At 42.1% G+C, this 23,437-nt stretch overlaps 2 protein-coding genes and 1 long non-coding RNA gene across 9 annotated transcripts in view; 2 read left to right on the top strand and 1 right to left on the bottom strand.

Annotated features, from left to right (window-relative positions):
- Positions 1–6,962, top strand: part of LOC123772126 (uncharacterized) — a 16,850-nt gene extending 9,888 nt beyond the window's left edge. For all 4 annotated transcript variants that reach the window (XM_069311124.1, XM_069311120.1, XM_069311123.1 and 1 more), the window contains 7 exons: positions 1,761–1,988; positions 2,162–2,320; positions 2,615–2,841; positions 3,265–3,367; positions 3,782–3,894; positions 4,626–4,755; positions 5,607–6,962. In XM_069311124.1, coding sequence (XP_069167225.1) covers positions 1,761–1,988; positions 2,162–2,320; positions 2,615–2,841; positions 3,265–3,367; positions 3,782–3,894; positions 4,626–4,755; positions 5,607–5,731 — 1,085 coding nt within the window. In that variant the 3' untranslated portion in view covers positions 5,732–6,962. The remainder of the gene's footprint in view (positions 1–1,760; positions 1,989–2,161; positions 2,321–2,614; positions 2,842–3,264; positions 3,368–3,781; positions 3,895–4,625; positions 4,756–5,606) is intronic.
- LOC123772125 (basement membrane-specific heparan sulfate proteoglycan core protein) lies at positions 6,951–23,437 on the bottom strand. Of its 3 annotated transcripts, none has more exons than XM_045765121.2 (18): positions 22,734–23,437; positions 21,821–22,120; positions 21,449–21,627; positions 20,489–20,699; positions 20,210–20,337; positions 19,120–19,330; positions 18,898–19,022; positions 18,536–18,746; positions 17,754–17,962; positions 17,260–17,464; positions 16,661–16,779; positions 14,887–15,088; positions 11,051–11,231; positions 10,322–10,480; positions 9,532–9,746; positions 8,994–9,159; positions 8,041–8,129; positions 6,951–7,475 (listed from the first exon to the last, which is right to left on the bottom strand). In XM_045765121.2, exons 1-18 carry the CDS (start codon positions 23,047–23,049, stop codon positions 7,129–7,131), a joined length of 3,573 nt encoding a protein of 1,190 aa, XP_045621077.2. In that variant the 5' UTR covers positions 23,050–23,437; the 3' UTR covers positions 6,951–7,128. The 3 variants fall into 3 exon arrangements, with proteins under 3 accessions (XP_045621077.2, XP_045621080.2, XP_045621079.2); XM_045765124.2 differs by having other exon boundaries at positions 18,898–19,019; XM_045765123.2 differs by having other exon boundaries at positions 16,661–16,776; positions 22,734–23,436.
- Positions 12,271–23,437, top strand: part of LOC123772128 (uncharacterized) — a 29,695-nt gene continuing 18,528 nt past the window's right edge. The window contains exons 1-3 of one of the 2 annotated variants that reach the window (XR_011224022.1): positions 12,271–12,603; positions 16,663–16,809; positions 20,498–20,709. This is a non-coding gene — a long non-coding RNA (uncharacterized lncRNA). The remainder of the gene's footprint in view (positions 12,604–16,662; positions 16,810–20,497; positions 20,710–23,437) is intronic. The other variant, XR_006774618.2, reaches the window with a different exon arrangement.

Genomic DNA, 23,437 nt, shown 5'->3' with positions numbered 1-23,437 from the left:
CTATCTGTCTCTCCATATCACCTACGCCGGAGAGAGTCATGTCCCTATTAGATAGCAGTTGATTACTAGATCTCCTTGAATCATTGCAGTGTACCTTTTTAAGGGTAAGATGTTTTCTTACTTGGGAAGACTTTTTTTTTTTACCTTCAATGTCGCTTTTTTTTAACCAGGTAAGTTTCTAGTGATTTAGCATTAACATTCATATATTTATTCAACAGGCTACTTTTTATCCTTGCTATCCTTTGCCATCCTCTGCCACCCTCTGCCATCCTTTGCTATCCTCTGCCATCTCTGCCATCTCAACCAAACTCCTCTTGTCTTGGCTAAAGTGCAGCTACACACCTTAGAGATGTGGATGTCCTATGATAAGCAATTTCTTGTCACTGCGTGTAGCCCGTCCTTCTAAAGTTTCCCAACGTCCAGAAACTGTCGTACTAAAGGGTCTTCTATCCTAACCCACCAGAGGACCCAAAACAGAAATCGGGTCAGTAGTATAACATTTGGGGTTTAAGGCTCATGCTCGGTGATGATATGGAAAATTTGTTTACCGAGAATTATATAAAATATATATAAATGTAATAATTTCCCCTGTATTTTAATGTAAATTTATTCTCCAATTTTTGTAAATCGTTTATAGGTAAATAAGTATAACATTCAGTTTTTTTTTTAAAGATCTTGTTCTGTACTACTGAAACACTTGTTCACTAAGAATTGTAATGTATAATTGCCTTGTAAAACTTATGTATATGTAATTTATATTGTATTTTCTTAAATAAAGATAAAAAAAAGTATGTCAATTTCGCGAGCCGCTACCATTTATTAGTACGATGATTTTTGGCCCTTAAGTAGAGTGTACATCAAAATGCGATGCTCTGTTAGGAGATCAAGTTGCTGTGAGTGTTTTTTTTTATACAGCTTCGTTCTGTTTCGTTCTAGACTCCCAGTCGGGAATCCCGGCTTCGATTTCCGGGCAGGACAGAAATGGTTGGGCACGTTTACAATCAGTATTATAAGTTTAGGAAACCTATACATCTTCTCTCGATTATGGCGGCTTAGTCTGTATCATTAAACATTTTACTTGTTTCATGAATTCGCAACCTAAGGTTTTGCTTCTGAGCTGTTGAAGTGTTTAATATATGCATTATACGTGGCCATGATTCATCAGTGATGTACAGGCTTCGTAAGTGGACACTAAGTGTTTGATGAATTCTACTTTGATGAATCCTGCCTTGATGAATCCTGGCCATGGTCATTGTCTCTGATTCTAGGAGAGTTTTCTCTCCTATCTGGTACTTAATGTTCCACCTCCTCGCCCCCAGCATGCATCTTCATTACTTTGCACATACTTGAGTTAATCTCTGGTAGCCACTTGTTGGACCGTTCCCTCAGTTTGCCCAGGTTTTCTTGTTGTTTGCTTCAGTCTTCCACTGTACTAATCCTCCTCATATTTGCCTCACTAAGGATAATTAAAATGAAGGAATCCAGCCCCTTTAGAGGCTTAGGTCATAGACATGTATCCGAGTGAAACTGTGTGTCTGTATACCTCTATCTGTGTGCCTGTGTCTGTATGTTTGTGGGTGTGTGTACGCGTGTGTCCATTACCTGGTTGATGGGGTTCTGGGAGTTCTTCTACTCCCCAAGCCCGGCCCGAGGCCAGGCTTGACTTGTGAGAGTTTGGTTCACTAGGCTGTAGCTTGGAGAAAATTGTCTCATTATCTGCTACTTAAAACTACTTTGTCCATGTCTCTGTTGGTGCGCAGGAGTGTGCGCGGGCTTGCTGGTGGGTCCAGTACGTCTGGTGGACAACAAGCGATACATCTCCTACGGTCTCGGACCCTCGCCTAACAACAGCCTCCTGGAGTGTCCCTACGTTCTCGATCTCACCAAAAACGAGGTTTTGCAGAAGATCTCATGGAACTTCTTCCACGAGAAGAACGGGAACAAGGTGAATGGCAGCTACGAGTGGACTCCCTCAGGCGGTGGTATAGGTTTGTGGACAGTTCGATGCAGTTACTATTAGTATTATAAGAAAGTGTTTTGAATTGGGGCGGGGAGGGTGGAATTAAGGTGTTGGCTAGTTGAATTCCTATTTATACGTGCAGAATGTCTCGCCACAACCCCTCTCTCTAATAATTCAACCTTTCCCATAAACCCCTTACAGCCACAGGCGCGCTGGAAGGGGTAGTGAATCTAAATGCTCATAATGGAAGTTTGGAACTGACTGAGCTGCGATACGACCTGGGCGGCTACTACGAGTGCTCCGCCACTCTCACCAACGGTCAGACTCAGAAGGCGGAGAAGTGGGAAGCTCTCATTATAGGTAAGATCCCTCCCGTAGGTGAGCGAGTATAATGATATTCTGAGTTATATACGGGCACGAACACAGTGTAAATAACTTCTTCATTGATGACCAAACTGCACATCAGAAGATGTAGAAACGACGACGTTTCGGTCCATCCTGTACCATTGTCAATATAATGTTCCAGGACGGACCGAAACCTTCGTTTCATCATCTTCTAACCTGTGGTTTGGTCATAATATCTCCAGCCACGTTATTGTGTCCTTCCTCATTCTCTTCCATCCATCCTTCTGGCTCACACAAACATTACCACAGATACAACATCAAGTTCGACCTCTACGAAGAGCGAGATTAGAGAAGGAGGTTGTGTTACCGTGAGCAGTGTACAGCTTAACACCATCTACCCGGAGCCGACGGTGCATAGCGGCATGTATTCACCCAGTCTTCAGGGCTACTACGACCAGGTCACCGCCCAAGAGTGGTTTAAGGTCGTCTACGGAAACAAGTCTGTGGGCTACTCGTACAGCAATAAGGAATTCAGGGTGAGGAAGGAGGTTGGTTACCTGCTTGATGGGGTTCTGGGAGTTCTTCTACTCCCCAAGCCCGGCCCGAGGCCAGACTTGTGAGAGTTTGGTCCACCAGGCTGATGCCTTGGAGGTGGTTTGGTTTATGTTGGGGCTCAAGGGCTATATCAACTGTGGGTTAGGTCACCATAATAGTATACTGACCAACCAGCAAGAATACTTTGCTTCTCAAAATTATCCAGGTGTAATTGGTTCTATAAATCAGCTGCCGTATTTTCAAGCCAGTATTTACAAGGGTCTCTCCTGAATCTAAAGCAGTTGTGCCATGTTATTTGATGTGTGTGCAGAGGTGTGGCGCGTGCTGGACTTGACACGATCCAGCCAAGTCCAACTATAATTAACCGTTATTTGCTGTTGATCTTACCGTTATTACCACAACAGGTCGACGAGAATACGCCTTACGATGCGTACTTCCTTCTAACCGTTGGTGTGACCAAGTCAGATGGGAATTACATCTCTCTCTATGTGACTCAAGGCAATTTGCGTGAGTTGGCAACGCTGCTCGGAGTATAGTGACCTTCCTGTATTTTTAATGACAAATATATTGTTATGAATAATTGGTTTACAGTTTCATATGATTTAATATTATAAATAGTTTTTATTTTTGTTTTATAAATTGTATTTTGTATGCATTTCATGAATCCTTGTTATATTTTATATTCTCTTTATTTTATTTTATCCCTCTCTCTCTCTCTCTCTCTCTCTCTCTCTCTCTCTCTCTCTCTCTCTCTCTCTCTCTCTCTCTCTCTCTCTCTCTCTCTCTCTCTCTCTCTCTCTCTCATTTGACTTCCTCTTCTACCTGTATCGTCAAGTACTCGCCTAATTGTCCTTAACTAATTGTGCTTGTGGGGGTTGAGCTTCGGCTCTTTGGTCCCGCCTTTCAACTGTCAATCAACAGATCAGGAGAGAGGATGTCCGGGTCTGAAGAACAAGGCGAATCAGGTGGAGACTTACAGAGAGGGAAAGAAGACTTGTCGTAACGAGTATATCAAACTATTCGATGACCCAAAGGTACGGCTTACCGAGTGTGTTGGCGTGTGAGAGACAGAGAGAGAGAGAGAGGGGTGAGAACCAAAGTAAGAGAGAAAGATAGGGCGAGAAACAGAGGGACGGAGGGTGAGAGTGTCAGATTGCAGACGAGGAGTCACAATAACGTAGCTAAAGTATGTTGACCAGACCACACACTAGAAGGTGTAGGGACGACGACGTTTCGGTCCGTCCTGGACCATTCTCAAGTCGATTGTCCAGGTGTTAATCAAACGTCGTCGTCCCTGCACCTTCTAGTGTGTGGTCTGGTCAACAGTGTAAGATTGTTTTGGTTGGCTTAGGTATTGTTCACGCCATAACAATAATGTGGGCAGTGGTGGAATTGCTCGAGCCGCATAATGGGCTCAGGAACAGAACCCTAATATTCGTTCAGATAAACAACTTGAATTAGCGATGAACTTTTTACATAATTGACGTATATCAGAAGGCAGTGTATGTCTCACAATACAGTATTGGCAAAATTGGTAGCATCTATTTTTGTTGTAGACGCTTTATAGTCTAATTTATGTTAATATAATTTATATCAATATGTCTTAATATGTTCTACCTATACAAAGGGACTTTTACAGAATATTTTGTAGCACGCTACACTTTTACAGCTGTTCTGTAGTGCTTGTAGTTAGATCGTTAGACAATCACGTGACACGTCATCCGGGTCATCATCATCATGAGGGTCAACATATTCTCTTATACAGGTGGTTGTGACCTGTCAGAAGGGCTTCCATTCTGACGGGGACCTGTCATCACTGGAGCTCACCTGTGACTTGCAGACCTTCCAGTGGAGGAGTGAGGACGAGGGTGTGTCCAGAGATGACCTTCGCTGTGGTGAGCAACTCTTGCATGTGCAGGCGAGGAGTCACAATAACGTGGCTAAAGTATGTTGACCAGACCACACTAGAAGGTGAAGGGACGACGACGTTTCGGTCCGTACTGGACCATTTTCAAGTCGATTCAAGTCGATTGTGACCATTCACAATCGACTTGAGAATCGTTCAGGACGGACCGAAACGTCGTCGTCCCTTGACCTTCTAGTCTGTGGTCTGGGCAACTCTTGCATCGTCTTTTCTGACAATTCCTGTTTTATACAGCAGAGAATAAGTCACAACGTGTCTGAAACAGGTGACCCAAACATAAGACGAGAAAAAGTGATGGTCTTTCGGTGCGTCGTGAACCTGTGTCACGTCTTGAGAAGGGTCAAAGACGGACCGAAACGTCATCCTGTTCTTTTCATATGTTTGGGTTGGGTTATTAACCATTTTATTGTGATTGTTTTACATTTAATGAAGTTTGGGAGAAGGGGAACCGCAGCATTAAGCACTTCTACCTGAACATGGCTTAATTCGCATTTTCTATATCACTTTTGTTTGTTGTTTTAGTCTCATATATTTTCAGTTCTTACACATTAGCTAACCAGTTGAAGTATGGTCAAATCGTACACAAAATGGTTCAGCAAAGCTCGTTTACTAATTGTCAAAACCATAAACTGTATATCATTAAGTTAGGATGTATTAGTTTAGCTTGGGTTAGGCTAGGCTATATTTAATTTTAAAATCCGTTGGATAGGATGTATTAGTTTAGGTTCGGTTAGGCTAGGCTATATTTAGATTTTAAAATCCGTTGGAGAACCGACTTGTGTACAGCCCAGAAGATCGCTATTTTCGTTCTTATCGTTCCAGTAATGGGAGATTCTCATCATAGTGATGAAGACGATAATGATGATAACGATGGAGACTCGGCGCGGGTCACCACAGCCGCCGGGCTCCTGGTGATGGCCACGACTCTTCTCCTTCGTCTCTTCTAAAAAAATATATATTTTCAGGATCCTAGATTTTCCTTCTAAACTAGATCATCAGCAGGGTTGATGAGAACAATGTAGATACAAAAAAACACAAGATTTATACAGTTCTGATATTTAGTGGATTGTAATTGTCTTAATTTATGAGTTGAAACCGAATTAACGATATAAGTATCATGTTTAATTTGTATTTAGTCATATATATATATATAACAGGGTTTTGCTGGAAGATGTGGTATGGAGCCCATAGCAACACTACTTGATATGGAACCGCAAAAATCATAGGACTTTCTTCAAATATTATTGTACAGGAGGATGTACTAGATACTGTTTATTATTTATTCTTAGTCCTATAGGAACTATGGCATGGCAGCCTTTACCGTAGATGTTTATATATATTTTTACGTCGTTACTTATTAAATTATATAAACAGAAAATTGAAAAATGTTAATTTTTATATTTTGTTGATAAAAGTAATTCTAACGCAGTTATTTATACTTCTATTTAAGCTAGTAATTATTATTAGAATATAAGAATTAAGGAAACTGCAGAAGGCCTATTGGCTCATACGAGGCAGCTCCTATTAATATCCACCCAAACATATTCATATTCACTGAATATCTAATCTACACCCTTATTGACATCTCACCTGTTATGCCCATTCATCCACTTGTAAAAGTCAATCATGTCATCCCTAACTCTTCTCCTTTTTATGGGCTATTCATGCCCGTGCCACCTCTTGAGTAGCTTAATCCTCATCAATCAATCTTTTCCTTTCTAGAGAAAGATTAACGTTTTTCAATCTCTTCATGAGGAGGGTTTATAATTTATGTGATTAACTTCATCCTTCGCTGAACTCAATCTATTGAATTCATGTCCATTCTATAGTATGGCGAGCAGTTTGTAATCTAATTTGATGAATGGAGTTTGATCATCCTGCCCGGTGGAACATTTGTACCCAAACGGTTCAGTGGTCTTCATGTGTGAGTGGTGCATCACATTTGATCCCTCCACAATTGAGACGTAACAACGAGCTAAATACGTGACATTCAGATGTTAGTTGACCCTTGAGGTCAGCCGGTCATACCCCCGGATAGCCAGGACTTGGTGAAAACTAGTAACTACCTTGCCTGTTACAAGAATTCGAGAAATGTGTCTGAAGTAATTTAAGTGTTTCGTGTGCCAAGGCAAACCTGAGAAGACATTTTTAAAATAAAAATAAAAACAATAATAATAATTTATTTTCCTATTTTTTTATATTTTTAAATATCATGCCAGAGTATATGCATTTATTATGCTATAAAATATGTATACATAGGCATATTATGAGGGGGAAAGACTGAACGCAAGTTGGAGAACATAAGGTTGAGAGCACTTGTATTCGAGCACAAGGAGGAAGATATTCATTGGACGATGCGACGACACAGGAACCGCCTCCTGAGGTGACAAGGTAGGGCACTAGCGCGGTACCCGAAGTACCCATCCAACACCATACATACACCATCAGGGGCCATCACACGCCCATATTGACGGGGCTGTCCGCGCGCCCACACATCCGTCGAGGGCACCCTAGTTCCGTCCACCCACCGCCACACGCTGCTACTGCTGCTGCTACTGCCACCTCCCTTACCACCTGTGCCGCCACCTTTGTTTCTAGTTCCAGTATTGCTTACACCACCACCTTTGGGGACAGTGTCACTTATATTTTCTTTGTTCTCTCTGCCACCCACCCAGAAGGGCCATTGAGTCCCTGAGAGAGACAAAATAAAATTATCTTCAGTGGACAACTTGGAAAAACAACCAGGCAGGATACAGGACATTTTGGACATTTAAAGCCTATTATATATGGACTTTAAGCAATAAGATTATTACATTATGACTAATATATCAAGACGTAATCTAAAGTTTTTAAATATATTTTAAATCTAAGAATTTTTATAACTTCAAAGCTTGTTCAATATTTTGAAGATAGGTGTTGAAGACTGAGTACAGTCAAGTTGGACACAGGCATTTCCACTAGGCTTTTTTTCCAATTGTTAAAACTATTTTTGCGTAGGCTGTGATGTGTCACATTATGCTTTAAAATCCGTTGGCGAAATGACCTGCATAAGAAGTGCCCTGAATCCGTAGAAGACGTAAAGGGATTTCTATAGCCTGTCCTACATGGAAATTTTGTTCTGAGTAGCTGAGGCTAGAACAACATCAGGAACGAATCCACAAGGGCCGTGACGAGGATTCGAATCCTCGTCACGCCCATTGTGGATGTGTTCATTTGATACATCACGCTATTGTGATTTCTGTGTGTAACAACATACAGGATTTTGCAGCGAGGCCGTGAAGCTCATCCAGAAAGATTCTCAGTAAGACATTCTCAGCCTCCCAGGCCAGTTCACCGCCTCCGTCCCTGTACAAAGGTGGTGGGGAAGGGAGTTTAGTCAAACTGGGTGAGCCTCGGTTATACATTTTGAAGAAACGGGAAATATAATGGGTTCATGAAAGTAGATTGGCTGTTCGTCCTGCTGACACGAAAAGTGTTCAGTTTGGATGGACTTTAAAGCTGAAAATGTGATAGCTATGGTAGAGAACATACCTGATTGGAGTTGGGGAGTCCGTAATGGGGATTAGTGGTAGTTAATGCTGATTAGTGGGTAGTTAATGTTGATTAGGGGTAGCTAATGTTGATTAGGGGGTAGATAATGGCGATTTGGGGGATATAATGGTGGTTAAGGGTACTTTATGGGGGTTGTGGGTAGATAACGATGATTGGGGGATGGTTAGTGCTAAATAACAGTAGATAGGGGATAGATACTGGTGGTTTGGATGGATGCTTAAGCTGAGATTGGTGTAGTTAGCTCAAGTGGTAACGGAGAAATAACAGGTTATTAGGCTTGTAACCTCAACCATTTGTTCCAGCTCCACTTTGTCCTGATGGCCTGTACTCCAAAGTTTTTAATAACCATAATGTCGCTAAAGCGAAAATTACCCATCATGGAAAAACTTGCTTACAGTCTAATTTACAATGAGATTATATTTATTATGTTGTAAAGAATGCAAGCCAGCTGGTTTCCCACACATGGATTGACAGCTGGGTTTCCACAATTCAGTAAGAAGGTAGTAGAGGGCAAAACCGTCAGTAGTCATATATCGAAGAGTACTGGAAAGGCGTGACACCACAAGCCTAGTTCTCATCCTGTAACGTCACTTAGGTAATTACATATGAACTGATAGCTGGATTATCGAACACACCTACACACCCACACACACACACCTGCAGTATTGAGAGGCCTCTCTCCAACTCAGCTTTCGGTCAGTTACCAGAAGGACACAGAGGGTGTTGTCATCTTTAAGCATCTGGTAAGGAAGGGGACAAGGGTCTTCCTCGGATGGGGTAAGCACTCTGGAACCTGTCGGAACCTTAGAATGTCTCTCTGAGCCTGTTGGGCATTGACGAGAGGGGGTATGCTGGTAAGATTCAATTGAGCAAGATGATATAATTATAAGTTTATTTAATGTAGGTTTAACGAGCACGCTGAAAGGTAAATAGTGAATAACTGCAAGGTGAATTTGATTTGTTTATATCTGCGTTCAGAATGGTGTAATTTGTGAATTAAATACATATATGAATCGTAACTGATTACATTACGAACTTTTTCAAACATACGTACTTTTAAATACAACAATTTGCTAGCAGAAATAAAATCTCTTACCTAACCAACTCTAGAATTAACTACAGTATACACAAAACTATATAAATAAGAAAGTGTCTGTCTGTAAGGCGTCACCAACATGGCCGCCACATGCCTCACCTTTGACAGTGAGGGTGGCGTTGGCGGTGACACTATCCAGGGACGTGGAGGCCAGGCAGGTGTACACCCCGGCATCTTCCTCGGTCACCGGACTCACCATCAGGGCGTTCTTGGGCCGTCGCATCAATCTGGGGTTCTTGTCGTAGTCGACCACTTCTCCATTAACCAGCCACTCAACACTCAACACCAGGTCACTGTCGGCCACTGCTTTACACCTGTGGAGGTGATGACGAGGAACAGGTAAAGGGTGTATGCAGACGAGGAGTCACAATAACATGGCTGAAATATGTTGATCAGACCACACACTAGGAAGTGAAGGGACGACGACGTTTCGGTCCGTCCTGGACCATTCTCAGTCGACTTGAGAATAGTCCAGGACGGACCGAAACGTCGTCGTCCCTTCACTTCCTAGTGTGTGGTTTGGTCAACAGAGGGTGTAACTATGAAACAGAATGACAGGGAAATAGTGGATAATAAGACATAAGAATACAAGTAAAAATAAGAGCCGAAGGTGCATAAAATCTGCATTTGAAAATATAATTTGTGATTTAAAACCTACAAAATGTACATATATATATTGTATATGCACAGGTAATCATAAAATATTACATGTAAATATGTAAATAGCAATAAACAATATAGAAACTTTTGGGCTAAGTGTTTCAGGATATAGTGACAGGCGTATTAGTAGATTGGGGATTGATCTAGACTTCCTTTCTCCCCCCTCTAAAAACACAAAATACGAACATTTACACCACCTAACACAGGAAATCGTGAACGTTGCACTCACCTGAAGACAGCCGATTCCCCCTTCATTCGATGACGATCTTTTGGCGCCTTAATAATCTTGGTGGCCATTTCAACCCTGAGGTTGGCGCCACTCTCCACGCTGCCGTGACGGTTGGTGGCGTTACAGAGATAGCGACCCTCGTCACTAAATCTCACATCCCTGGAGCATCGTAATATGTAGATTATTATCATAAAAAAGCGCTAAGGTAGTGAGAATATAGTATGTAGCGCTCATCTGCGTGTTTAGCTTCCATACATGCCCAATTCTTGCGTTACAACTCAACCAGAACATCTGTATTTCATTGAGACCTCTTAGTATTTTATGAGGTTGAATTAAGTCATTTAAGTCGTACCCGAAACGCTATGCGTATTAGTGGCTTTAGGTATGGTATGTACTAGCTCTATCTATAAATCCAACATTATGTTTGTAACTTATCATCTATGTATGTACTTTTACCTAAATACAAATTTGAATTTTGAATTTTGAATTTGAAATCACCTCTACTTGGTGCCTGTACCATGGAGGAAGTATATTTGGCTCTGCTATGGAAATATGTGGTAGCGCTATTATAAAGCTTGATGGAAATATATATATGCCGTCATTGTGAATCATGGTGGTTATAATGTGAATGAAAAGTGGCTGTAGTGCCAATGTAGTGCCATGAGGGGGGTGGGGGAAACTGCCACCACCAGTTACATTATGAGCACAACTAAAGCAAACAGTACGAACCTGATCAACAGGTCTCCATCCCGGGTCACCTGGTGGCGGCCATAGGTCAATTGAAGGCCATTTTTCTTCCAGGTGATGATGGGTTGGATTTGACTTGAGACACGACAAGTCAAGGTCACTGTCTTCCCCGCCACAGTATGAACGTCTGTCGGTACCTCCTCCATTATGGGCCATAGGGGATCTGGGTCAAAGGTCATAGTAGGTTAATACAGGTAATGATAACTAATTTAAAAGGAAATTGTAATTGGGTTCCCTGGTGTTTTGACAAGCGTCGATTCACAATTTCACAACCAATTTGTTATGGGTTCGATTAACGCGACAGGATAGAAACGTTTGAGCAGTATTTTCTTTTACCTGACACCAATGTTTATTTAGCACTAAATAGAATTAGGCTTGTCTCCTGGGAAAGGTCAGTCATTGGTCCAGAGCTCTAAAGGGACCTCGATAAGCCCTACTAACAGGCTTTCTGTTCCACGACATAAGTACGAATTTTGTGATTAATATTTATACAGGATTGTATCTCAATTAATTGTTAAGCTGTAACGGCCCTCCACAGCTTTGGCTAAGATTCTTGGTGTATCTCCAAGGACCTTTGATTTTTAACGGGCCAGATAGCCTAGTCGTTAGGATGATTAACTGGTCATCGCATTTCTAGGTTTCTAGCATAAGCACACACATATTTTATTAGTATTATTTTTTAAATTTTATAACCTCCAAAATTCGGGATGCCTTAATTTGTGATGCATTTTATAGTATGAAACGTAAATTAAAGCACACAAGTAAAAAATGAAATCACAGCATATCTTTAGATGTTTACTATACACAATAACAGCAGCAACAACACAGACATGAAACAAAGACACAAAGTTTACTAGCAATGAAACATATGAAACACCACAACTATTTATACAAGACAATTTCCCTATAATTACGCCCGTGACCAAAGCAACCCGTCCTCGACTCTAAGTCCATTACATCCATGGTCGACCCCCCCTCACAGGCTCAAACATAAATTTTAACATTTCTTTGCTACGATCCTTTTTGTTCCTAAGTAGTTTGGGAGCCATGAGTTTAGGCAGTGTGGGAGCCATGTTTGTTTACATAGGAAACGGGTAAGAATTTTATTTTTATTACCAGGATGAATGTGATAGGATCTGAATTTGTAGTATATTATAAATTAAGGCTATTACAAAATAGGTTTTATGTATGTTTTATAAGGATGAAGTACTGACGTAACCTTAAGATATATGTAGACAGTTGGCCAGGTATTATAATACACTGCCAGACGTAAGAGTAAGTTGTACTCCTAACCAGCTTAGATGTCCTATCGTAATAATTTGACTAGTAGAGTATAGAGCCAGGATGCTGCATTAATATTAAGGATTGAATGTTGGCGATTGAGTAGTGGTTAGGATGTTTGGTTCGGAGTGTTTTAGAACAATATTTGTACCAACTCGGCAGCCAGTCATAAAGTAGATTTGACGCGCTCTGCAGTCTGTAACTAAGGTCGGTGGGAGGCGGACGTCGTGATCTGGTGCACATATCCTAGTTAAGTAAGCACTCTCCGTTAAGTAGTAAAGCCACCATTAGTATTTCTTATTGTGCTTCACCTTGCTGAAGCATGGGTTTCCTGCTACCTTGAATCCAGGCACTTTTGCTGGTGATACAGTTTAATTTTGCTGTATTAAGTCAAAAGTTATCCTTCTTCAGGAAATCGTAATAGATGATACTAGCGTGTTGTTGTAAACAATAAACCTAAATACAAGTTTTATAATAGTCTTGAAGCAATCTACAAGTATTTCAAGCAACACATATACACAATATATAATATTGCTATATTTCTGACTCCTTTAATATCCAAGTATCACGGTATAGCTCGATTGGTTTTGTTTAATGAATGTATTTGTCACAGAATTCCTTGTTGTATTTGTCTAAGAGTTCTTTGTTGTATTTGTCACTGGTCGAGTTCCATGTTGTATTTGTCACTGGTCGAGTTCCCTGTTGTATTTGTCACTTGTCGAGTTCCTTGTTGTATTTGTCACGGGTCGACTTAATTGTTGTATTTGTCACTGGTCGAGTTAATTGTTGTATTTGTCACTGGTCGAGTTCCATGTTGTATTTGTCATTGGTCGAGTTCCATGCTGTATTTGTCACTGGTCGAGTTCCCTGTTGTATTTGTCACTGGTCGAGTTCCCTGTTGTATTTGTCACTGGTCGAGTTCCCTGTTGTATTTGTCACTGGTCGAGTTCCCTGTTGTATTTGTCACTGGTCGAGTTCCCTGTTGTATTTGTCACTGGTCGAGTTCCCTGTCGTATTTGTCATTGGTCGAGTTCCATGCTGTATTTGTCACTGGTCGAGTTCCCTGTTGTATTTGTCACTGGTCGAGTTCCCTGTTGTATTTGTCACTGGTCGAGTTCCCTGTTGTATTTGTCACTGGTCGAGTTCCTTGTTGTATTTGTCACTGGTAGAGTTCCTTGTTGAATTTGTCACTGGTCGAGTTCCCTGTTGTATTTGTCACTAGTCTAGTTGGTGTATTTGCAGTGTTCCTGGAGTCGTCTGCAATATTTATAGAAACCATTAATAAAAATATTCAATAATAATGGAAATATGTACAATTTAGTATACTGATTGAAATTGAAATTGAAATAAGTTTATTGAGGTAAAATACACACAAAGGGATGAGGTAGCTCAAGCTATTCTCACCCCATTCAGTACAACGTGTTAATATATACATAGACACACATCACAAATAAACACATTACCAAACATTCTGAGAGGTAAAAATATACATTTCCTCCCTCACAAGTAGTATGGTATCAGACGTACACACAAATACTTTTATGACCTAGGTATACTGTATAGACAATTTGCAAGACACCTGCAGATAATTCAACAAAATATTACAATCTTGGTGCAAAATTCTTATATCTCTCAAGAATATCATCAACCTTTCCGTTGTGACACATCCAGGCTATTTGTTCAGGAACAGTCCTTATCTCAGTGTTTCTATATACATTAATCAACGGACAATCAAGAACAAGTATACTGATGGTGTTCTATTATATAAATAATAATTATATTAATACAACAATGCTTCCATAATAAACGTATTAAGAATACAACTACAGCTGCCATTAATGCAAATCAAAAATGCATGGATGTATTTACTAAATTTCACTACTCGCGCTGCTGTAGATAATTGGAAACAAAAAGTGCTTTTGGAGCTTTCGGGAATTAAGTGATGTGTAAAATATAAAAATTTATGGAAATCGTTTTGGCAATTAGATGCTGATACTGAAAACAGGTCAACAATTCAGATATGTCATACATGACTGGCTAATAATACAAAATGGTATTCATATAGTTTGAAGGACTATATATAACTTTGTCTTATATAAATAATATATATATACGGAAGGGAAATTGAGCAGCATAGCTTCCATAGCGGCTATTTTGTGTTTGTTTTGAGACTTTTTAAGGTAATGAGTTGAAACTGGCGACATTTATGTACGATCATACAGAAGATACAAGAGCCTATCCAAGCAACAGCTTGCAAGCCTAACATGAAAACAATTCACCCAAAACTTCTCCCAACAAATATATGAAAAAGTGGAGTGGAACAAAGGAAAGATATTTGACGTTTAATATACAGCTTTAAAGGCAGATACGACATAAAAAAAGGGTCGAAAATACAAATGACAATCGATAGTATGTTAGGTTTGAGTTTTGAACTCCCTTCTCACACCTTCACATCCACGCGAGTACATTCAACTGAGAACACACACACACACACCAGCATGTGTACTTGCCCAACTTGCCCAAGTCGACTCAAATACCTTGGACACTGAGATGAAACAGCCGTGTGTTGGGCGGGTTGGTGGAGACTTTGCACTGGTAAACTCCCTCATCTAGTTCCGTCACGGCAAGGATTTTGAGACTTGAGTACCCGCCTTGGTCCTGCTGGAGGGTGAAGTGCTCGTCTGAGGTGATCACAGGCCCCTCCAGCACCCGCATGTCCGCAATGCGTACCCATGTTGTCTGAGGGTAGGAATATTGATGAAGATTAAGCCACCCAAAAGGTGGCACGGGCATGAATAGCCCGTAAGTGGTGGCCCTTTTGAGCCATTACCAGTATCAAGAGCTGAATAAATAAATAAAAATAAATAAATCTGTGGAGGTGCGACTGCACCCTGCGTGACGGGAGAGGTCTCTCGTGAGGGTAGCAATAGGGTAAGCCACAGTTTAATAAGTGTTTTTTTTTAGCATACCTAATGGGATGCCAAATGGATAGTTGCTGTTCCCTTTCCCAAGATCATTACTATTCACAAGATGTATTTCTCATAGATCATTACTATATCCAAGACTTCCCACGAGGTCATTACTATACCCAAGACTTACTTCCCTGAAGGTCATTACTAAAACTTGAGAATAAAGAAAACAGCAGAAAGCATAATTTTGTCCACACGAAGCATTATTATTATTATTATTAACATCTTTATTGACAAAATTTAATTACAATTTTGCCTAATCTGAGGATTTCAATTAAGTCTTATTAAAGTGTGGATGATACTGGTATTCACTGTCACACAGAACAGAGGGTCATACACAAGACAATAAGTCTAAACTGTAGGCTGAAGGGATGGGTTCATAAGAGATGCAACTTAAAAATAATATAAATAAAATTGTTCTTCATTCTTTAAAATGGACAAGCAATTTTGGATAAATTGTTAGGATGTCGTCCAGAACACCTGAGTCAATGAAATAGTTACACAGTTGGTGGTACAAGAGGCCAGAAGGTCTAAAATCTTTTACGGTTTCACATTCAACAATAGTGAATGTATTAAAGGTTTATCACAGAGTCTACAATCTGAATATTCTGGTAGTGGCTCAGCCTCACTAACCTGCCAGATGTGCCTATAGCCAAGGCGAATTCGCGCAATGACTACATCACATTGCCTGGTCCGGTTACTGTGCTGACCAAATACCTATTATTACAAAAGTTGTCATAACTTTTAATACTGCAGCTTTCAGGTCTCTGGGGATTTCTTAGATATTCTAAATCTGAATTAATTTCTTTAATTTGTATGTTTTTAATAATTGCATTAGATAGTCCAAAGTCATAATCAGTGTTTTCTTTCCTGCAAGTTTCCTTGGCCAATCGATCTACAAGGTCATGTTTTCCAACTCCATTATGGGATGGGATTCACACAAATTTTATACAATAGTTATTATCATTGGCAAAAATTACATTCCATTTAATATACAAGCTACTTCAGACATCAATTGTGATGGGTTATTTAAGCACTGCAGAGCACTTTTGTGTCATACGAATCAGCTCGTATTTATACCCAACCAAACTCACTCATATAGATGTCTCACCTATGCTTGAAGCCATCCAACAATCCCAACCCTATTATATTACCCTGTAATTTTCTCCATAAATCCACCACTCTAATCCCGAACCTACATATTTATCAAAGTGTTCTCTTAATTTAAACTTAGCGATTTTGTATAGCTAAAAGGTACTTTCCCCAAGATCAGTGACTCTGTATGCTCCCTGTGACCTACAGTATGCTCCCTGTGCCTCAAAAAATGCGTTTTGCCACTTACAGTATGCGTGTTGTGGTCTGGGAAGGGACAAGAAAGGGTTGCAGTTTCACCCTTGAAAACAGTGACGTCCTCGTTGCTGTCTACCACCATTGGCTTTCTTGCGGCAGCTTGCAGCTCTGCTGAGGCAATATCAAGACACAAATAACTGGGTAGGCAAATACTGACTTCTCTTTGTTGCATAAGAAACACGAGCATGTATACAAATGCACACACAAGTAGGATAATTTTACCATGGCAGCACTTCAAAGCTTCATGTATTAGCAACGTATATGGTATAAAAGTTATAGCACGTTAAATTCAGACACTAAGGATATCTTGACGTCAGATCAGCAGGTTGGTAACTGCACTGTTGGAACATTAGCTAACACAGTGCAGTTACAAACCAAATAAAATTTCAAATGAGATTTAACAGTGCAGAAGAAATTGTTACACATTGGTCAAAATCTTACTCAAGTCAACATAGTCATAAATACTCATCCACCCCTTACGACAGAAACGAGAAACGAGTAATTATTGGGCCAGCCAGAGGCATGGGGGCCCGAGCAGGAATATCCCTGCAGACTATACTAAATCAGTTGTTTACCAAAACTGCTACTTACCGACGACCTTGAGAAAGAATATCCGTGTGATGGGCGAACTGGTAGAGACCAAACATTCATACTCTCCCTCGTCACTCTTGTTCACGGTCGAGATCTGTAGCCTCCAGTCCTCTCCTTCATGAAATGCTGAGAAGCGGTCGTCTGGTGTGAACGTGTACTGCCCCGCCGTCAGGATGTGTAAATCTTTCCTGCGACTCCATGTAACCTAAGATACGAATGTGCTATTAATTGAAATCCTAGGGTTCTCTAGTACCGTAATTTGAAGTCATTATAACTGGTTGTGTCAAGATTATAGGCCAAATGGAAACATAATTTGCTCTGATGTAAGCTCGCATAATTCACAAATGAACTTATTATTCTATAAACTTAATCATCATAATTTAAAAGCTTGCTACTATGCCGTAACGGCTTAAATGTTTGTTATCATGTGGTATCAGTTTAAATGCTTGCCAGTGAACCTGTACAATGATCTATGTACGTCACTCTCAACTCACCGTGTTTGTGCCTAGGTTCTGAACCCGACAGGTGAGGGAGGTACTGTCACCCTCCAGAACTGTGACGTTACTACTGCTGGCCTCCGTCAGTATCCTGGTCTCCATGATGGGCAGTATCCTCGGCCCGATGCTGGGCAGTATCCTCGGCCCGATTCTGGTGGGGTCCTCCGTCAGTAGCCTCGCCTCTCTGCTGGTGGTGGTCGACGACTCTAGCGGTAGCAACAATGAACTTTATTTAACACCGTGTTGCATTTTTCCGTGTATATTTATATGACTTTGTGACCAGTGTTGCAAGCGTACATTATGAGCATTTTATAACTCGTCACTGTGCTGTAAATTCATAGGACCTACTGATGACAGTAGGTCCTATGAGAAGAGTCATGAAGGCAATTAAACTCTTGCTACTATGCTATAAATTCACTTTACTGACAGTTTAAATAATTGCCACTATGTCGTAACAGTTTAAATGTTTGACATTATGCCAGAATAGTTTAAATGCTTTGCAGTAAACATTTTAAACAACATCAAACATTAGGGGGGGGGGGGCCTCGCGGCTGAGTGGACAGCACTCAGGGTCGTAGTCCTAAGGAACCGGGTTCGATTCCCGGCCGAGGCAGAAACAAATGGGCAGAGTTTCTTTCGCCCTGCACCACCGTTCACCTAGCACTAAATAGGTACCTGGGAGTTAGACAGCTGTTATACGGGCTGCTTCCTGGGGATGTGTGCGTGCGTGTTAAGAGACATAAATAGACATACACAATGAAGCGGTTCATACCACTTACCTTCAACAGTGAGATAGACTCTGTGTTTGACAGGAGACGGGTAGACTACAACACACTCGTACCAGCCTGCGTCAGAGACTCGAAGTCTCGTTATCTGCAGCGTCCAGTCGTCGGCGCCTTCGTCCTTCATGGCTTTGAAGCGATCGTCTATGGCGTAAGTGACTGGTCCACCTGTTAACAGATTCAGGTCCTTGTCGCGGTACCAGAATACCTGTGAGTGAGTCGCACGGCTTAAGACACTGACGGATACAATTTGACTCGCTGTTTAATTAAGACTTAAGACCTTAAGTACGACGGAAATCAAACAAACAGCATATGAACACTTTTGAACAGAAGTTTGTGTTAGCAATCTTGAAACTCACGGCGGCGTCTCCAAGGTTACTAGCAGGACAGCTCAGAGTGGCTGTTTCTCCCGCTGTGGCCGTCACGTTGGGATTAGAGGTCTCCACGATGCTCGGACTCACGCCTTCCGCCTCCTCCACACCTGCTGGAGACCGCATACATCACCTACATGACGCTACACCTCACTCCACACCTGCATGATGCTACACCTCACTCCACACACCAGTTGATGACCCACTTACTCTCTACGTTGAGCCAGATAGTGACTGAGGCCGGGACAGCGGAGGACGCGGTGCACACGTAAGGTCCCTCGTCACCTTCGGCTACGTCTTCTATCCTCAGGAGCCAGTCACCGGACTGCCTGTCGTGCGTCACCTGAAGGCGGGAGTCCCTGGAGAAGTTAACTTCTCCGATGGCCAGTATATGTTCATCACTCGTCCGGATCCACGTTACCTGGGGAAACAGTGCTTGGAGTTGATAGATAGATATGTATGTACGTAAGTATCTACTAGGAAAATGACACGAAAATTTCGAACGTTTTTCGTGTTTCAACACATTATCAAGGAAATACTGTATTTCGTTGATAATGTATTGAAATACGAAAACTGAATTTTCGTTTCATTTTCTTTGTGAATACTTACGCATAACTGAATTACGTGTTTTTGTTGTGATTATTCTTACATATGTACTCACCTAGTTGTGTTTGCGGGGGTTGAGCTCTGGCTCTTTGGTCCCGCCTCTCAACCGTCAATCAACTGGTGTACAGATTCCTGAGCCTATTGGGCTCTATCATATCTACACTTGAAACTGTGTATGGAGTCAGCCTCCACCACATCACTTCCTAAGCTTGTGTGTGTGTAGTAACTGTTTGTGTTTGCAGGATAGGGCTATAACTGTTAGGCCCTGCCTTTCTAACCGTCAGTTGACTTGTGTACTAACTTCCGACCTATTTTCTCTACATCTACTATATATATATTATACACACATATCCCCAGGATGCAGTCCATCACAGCTGTCTAATAACCAGGTAGCTATTTACTGCTTGGTGAACAGAAGCATCAGGTGACGTTCACTAGTAGACCTTATTGCTGGACTAATTATTATTTGTGCAGCCCGTCCGTATCAATAGAAACTAATGTTCATTCCACGCAGTTGCTAGCTCTCCCCCCTCCCCTGTATATGAATGAAAGATGCTATACACTCTGTTGGATCCTCAAAAACACTTTTTGTTCACTGTTTCTCCAACTTACGCGTCCAGGAATATTACCCAGAACTCTTGAGGATGCGAACTGATTAGGAACTGCTTGTAGGTGACGATGGTAGGAGACTTACTGCCTGGTCTCCAAGGTGGTGGACCCGACAGGTGAGGGTGGCTGTCTCTCCGACCTGAACAGTCACGTTGGGGCTGCTCACGATGCTTGGACTCTCGGTATCTGCTTCCTCCTCCTCATCATCCATACCTGCCAAGATACCACATACCTCACTCCACACCACACTTATTTAAACATCTGTGATAATATATTCTTTTTCTCCTTACATCATATCGTATATACTGATGTGAATGGATGCAGTTTTATGTAGCATTATGCCCAAGATAACCATCCTCCTGACCTTTGACAGTGAGCCAGATGGTGTGGATGATGAGCGGTTCCCCGGACACCTGACACTCGTAGGCGCCCTGGTCCTCTTCCTTCACCTGGAGGATCCTCAGATGGTGGTCCTTACTCCCCACCTGCGCCACCACTTGGAAGCGGCTGCTTGGGAAGAACACGTAGGAGCCGATGGCCACGAAGCTCCCGTCCTCGCTGCGAACCCAAGACACCTAGATAGAGGTAGGGAGAATAAATAATAATAATTAATAATTTTAGAAGTGGTTTATGAGGTGGGAAAGGGGCTACGAGATCGTCTGTGACCGCAATAACCTCAGGGTGCTAAGTTTCGAGGTTAGTAAACGTTTTATAGATACAGACAAAGCCGCCATGATTGAGAAAAGATGCACAGGTTTCGTAGGTTAAATGTTTGATGATTCCTGGTCAGTCGGATGATGAGGACGGTAAAGGTTAAGCTTCCCTGACGAGCATTATATATATGTATATATATACACACACACATACACATACATACATTAGGCTTGCATCGAGGTCCCCAAAGGTCGAATTACTGATCCTCCTTAGGATGCAAACCCACAATAGTTGCCTAGCTCCCGGGTATCTTATTTACTACTAGGTGAACAGAGGCATTAGGTAAAAGGAAACTTGCATTCCAATATAACCCTATTATTTTTTTTAAGATTAATGCAAACGACAAATAATTTTAATTTGTTAATGAAAAGCTAGAGATGAGTGCTAGATGCTATTACTAGATGACTATATAACCCTCAGTTATTGATGGATATACCCATCAGAGGTAACTGAGGTATATAGCCAGAAATCAGAGCTAGGACCAAGTTACAGCCCCGCTCCTGTGCCGGGTAAGTCACGGGCTCACCATAGCCCGTGCTACTTGGAATTTTTGTTCTGAGTAGCTGAATCTAAAACAACAACAAGACGCTAGCTAGGACAGGTAACTCACACTGGTGTCTCCAAGATTGTTGACATGGCAGGTGAGGGTGGCTGTGTCCCCCACTCGGACGGTCACGTTGGGACTGGAGCTCACGGCGATGCTCGGACCCGCGGCCGCTGCTGCTGCTGCCTCCGTCGGACGCCTCACATCCTCCACACCGCTTGCTGGCCTCGTCTCGATCTTCACACCTGTTGCAGGACAAACACTTCATACGTCACACATGTCGGGTACTCCACACCTGCCAGAAGGCACTCATTCATTCATGTAGCATTAATTTGATGCTATTCTTATCGAAATGTTTGTCTTAGTTTAACAATTAATGTGTGTGTGTGAGGGGAACGAGAGATGAAAGGGTTATGAAACAACCATATATATACGTACCGGAAGCTATGGCAGTCACACCGACGTCAATCTCTCCGTTTCCTGGCGAAGGAGCCGTCGCTGTGTCCCCAGACAAGTCTTTAATGCGGTTAGCGATTTCCGCCAGCTTGTCGAAGTCCTCCTCGAAGGTGATGGCGCCGTTGCTGGACAAGACCGAAGAGTTGAGCAGCCTGTTGTAGTTGGCAGAGAGCTCTTTCATGGCCTCCACCAGCAGCGACACCCCTCCGTCAGCGTCGGGGCCCGCGCCCTCGCAGGGCTTAGTCTCCCCCATGGTGGAGTAGAAGCCCGGCTTAGTGGTGTCTTGAAGGGAAACGGAAAAACCGTTGTGTCAATAAGAGACACACGGAAGGTAACATGAGATTCTGACACGTGTCAAATGAGCAGACGTGTGAGGACTGAGATAAGAGATTCAGAGGTTCCTTAGACCGTGATAGAGGCTGGAACATTTGTGACTTAGAGCGTGAATTTGAGAGTAATTTTGGGGGGAGGTCGCTGGGTTGTTTCAAGCTGAGGTTAGACCTGCGTATTATACCAGTTAAGTTTGGGTGAATCAAAATAGGAGCTGCTTTGTATGAGTCAGTTGGCTTTGTTTTCATGTTATGCAAGCCAGTGTTACAAATGATACACATCGAGGCAAGGAGGCTGCAACGTTGGTGTCATCGCTAATAGCAACATTGTCATAGCAATGATATTAGCAGTATTAAAAGTTAGAACATCACTAGTAACACCACTAGTAGCGGAAGCAATCATTATAAAGAATAATGTATCCAAAAAACAATATCGAAATATAATAATTCACAATCATATAATTAAAGCAACCTCGCCAAGCCAAACTGAGTACGTTTAAGAATTCATCATCTCTGCCCTACACATTGCTCCCAAAATAAATATATATGCGCTAGGATGACCTTACCGGAGCCGAAGGTATGCAAGACTGGTTCGCTGACGCTGACGTTTTTAGCTGCCAGATTCTTGACCTGCGCCTCAAGCTGCGTCACACGCACCTTCGTCACCAGCGTATGGTAGCGAATATTCTGCAGGATTTCCCATTGGCTGGTCATAGCCTGGCGGATTTCCTCCATAAAGCCTTCTATGGGCACTTGCCCCGTGTCACTAGTGCTCATGATGCCACTTCCAGCACTAGTGCTCACTACTTCCAGGGCGCCGCTGGCCCGCAGTAGTAGAAGGCAGGAGAATGATAGAGCGAGGCGCTGATACACCGACATCATGAAGCAGGGGTTGTGGAGACACTGAGAGCCGTCATCACAGGGACTCGCACTGTGGTCACTAGCTCCACCTACCTACTGAACTGTGAATTGGTCTCGTGGTCGTTTTCCGCACACGCGCCTACCGCAATTTTAACTCAAAAGCCTCAAATTCGGATGGTGAGTAACCCACCAGGTCGTCGATCATGTGAGGGAAGTTCCCCGAGGCAAGTGCTAGCTAGCAATTACTGGGGAATAAATGCTATATCAACGAAAACACGACACGCCCAACCTTAATGGAAGGGTGATAGAAGTTTTTTTCTTTGACGGTGAGATGTTCTTCCCTAACGACAACGGAACACGACGCGTCAACTCACGTCCCGCTCTGACCGACTGACTATTGTGACCGTCC

This window comes from Procambarus clarkii, chromosome 69 (genome assembly GCF_040958095.1).
Source record: "Procambarus clarkii isolate CNS0578487 chromosome 69, FALCON_Pclarkii_2.0, whole genome shotgun sequence".
NCBI classification, from domain to species: Eukaryota; Metazoa; Arthropoda; class Malacostraca; order Decapoda; family Cambaridae; genus Procambarus; species Procambarus clarkii.
The sequence above is the reverse complement of the archived record's forward strand: the minus strand, read 5'-3'. Positions and strand labels throughout refer to the sequence as shown.

Coding starts and splice junctions, on each gene's coding strand:
- LOC123772125 (XM_045765121.2), bottom strand. CDS start 23,049: ATGATGTCGGTGTATCAGCGCCTCGCTCTATCATTCTCCTGCCTTCTA. Junction 19,023..19,119: donor TATCTGGCTCAACGTAGAGA/GTAAGTGGGTCA, acceptor TGCGGTCTCCAG/CAGGTGTGGAGGAGGCGGAA. Junction 7,476..8,040: donor CGGCCTCGCTGCAAAATCCT/GTATGTTGTTAC, acceptor TGTCTCTCTCAG/GGACTCAATGGCCCTTCTGG.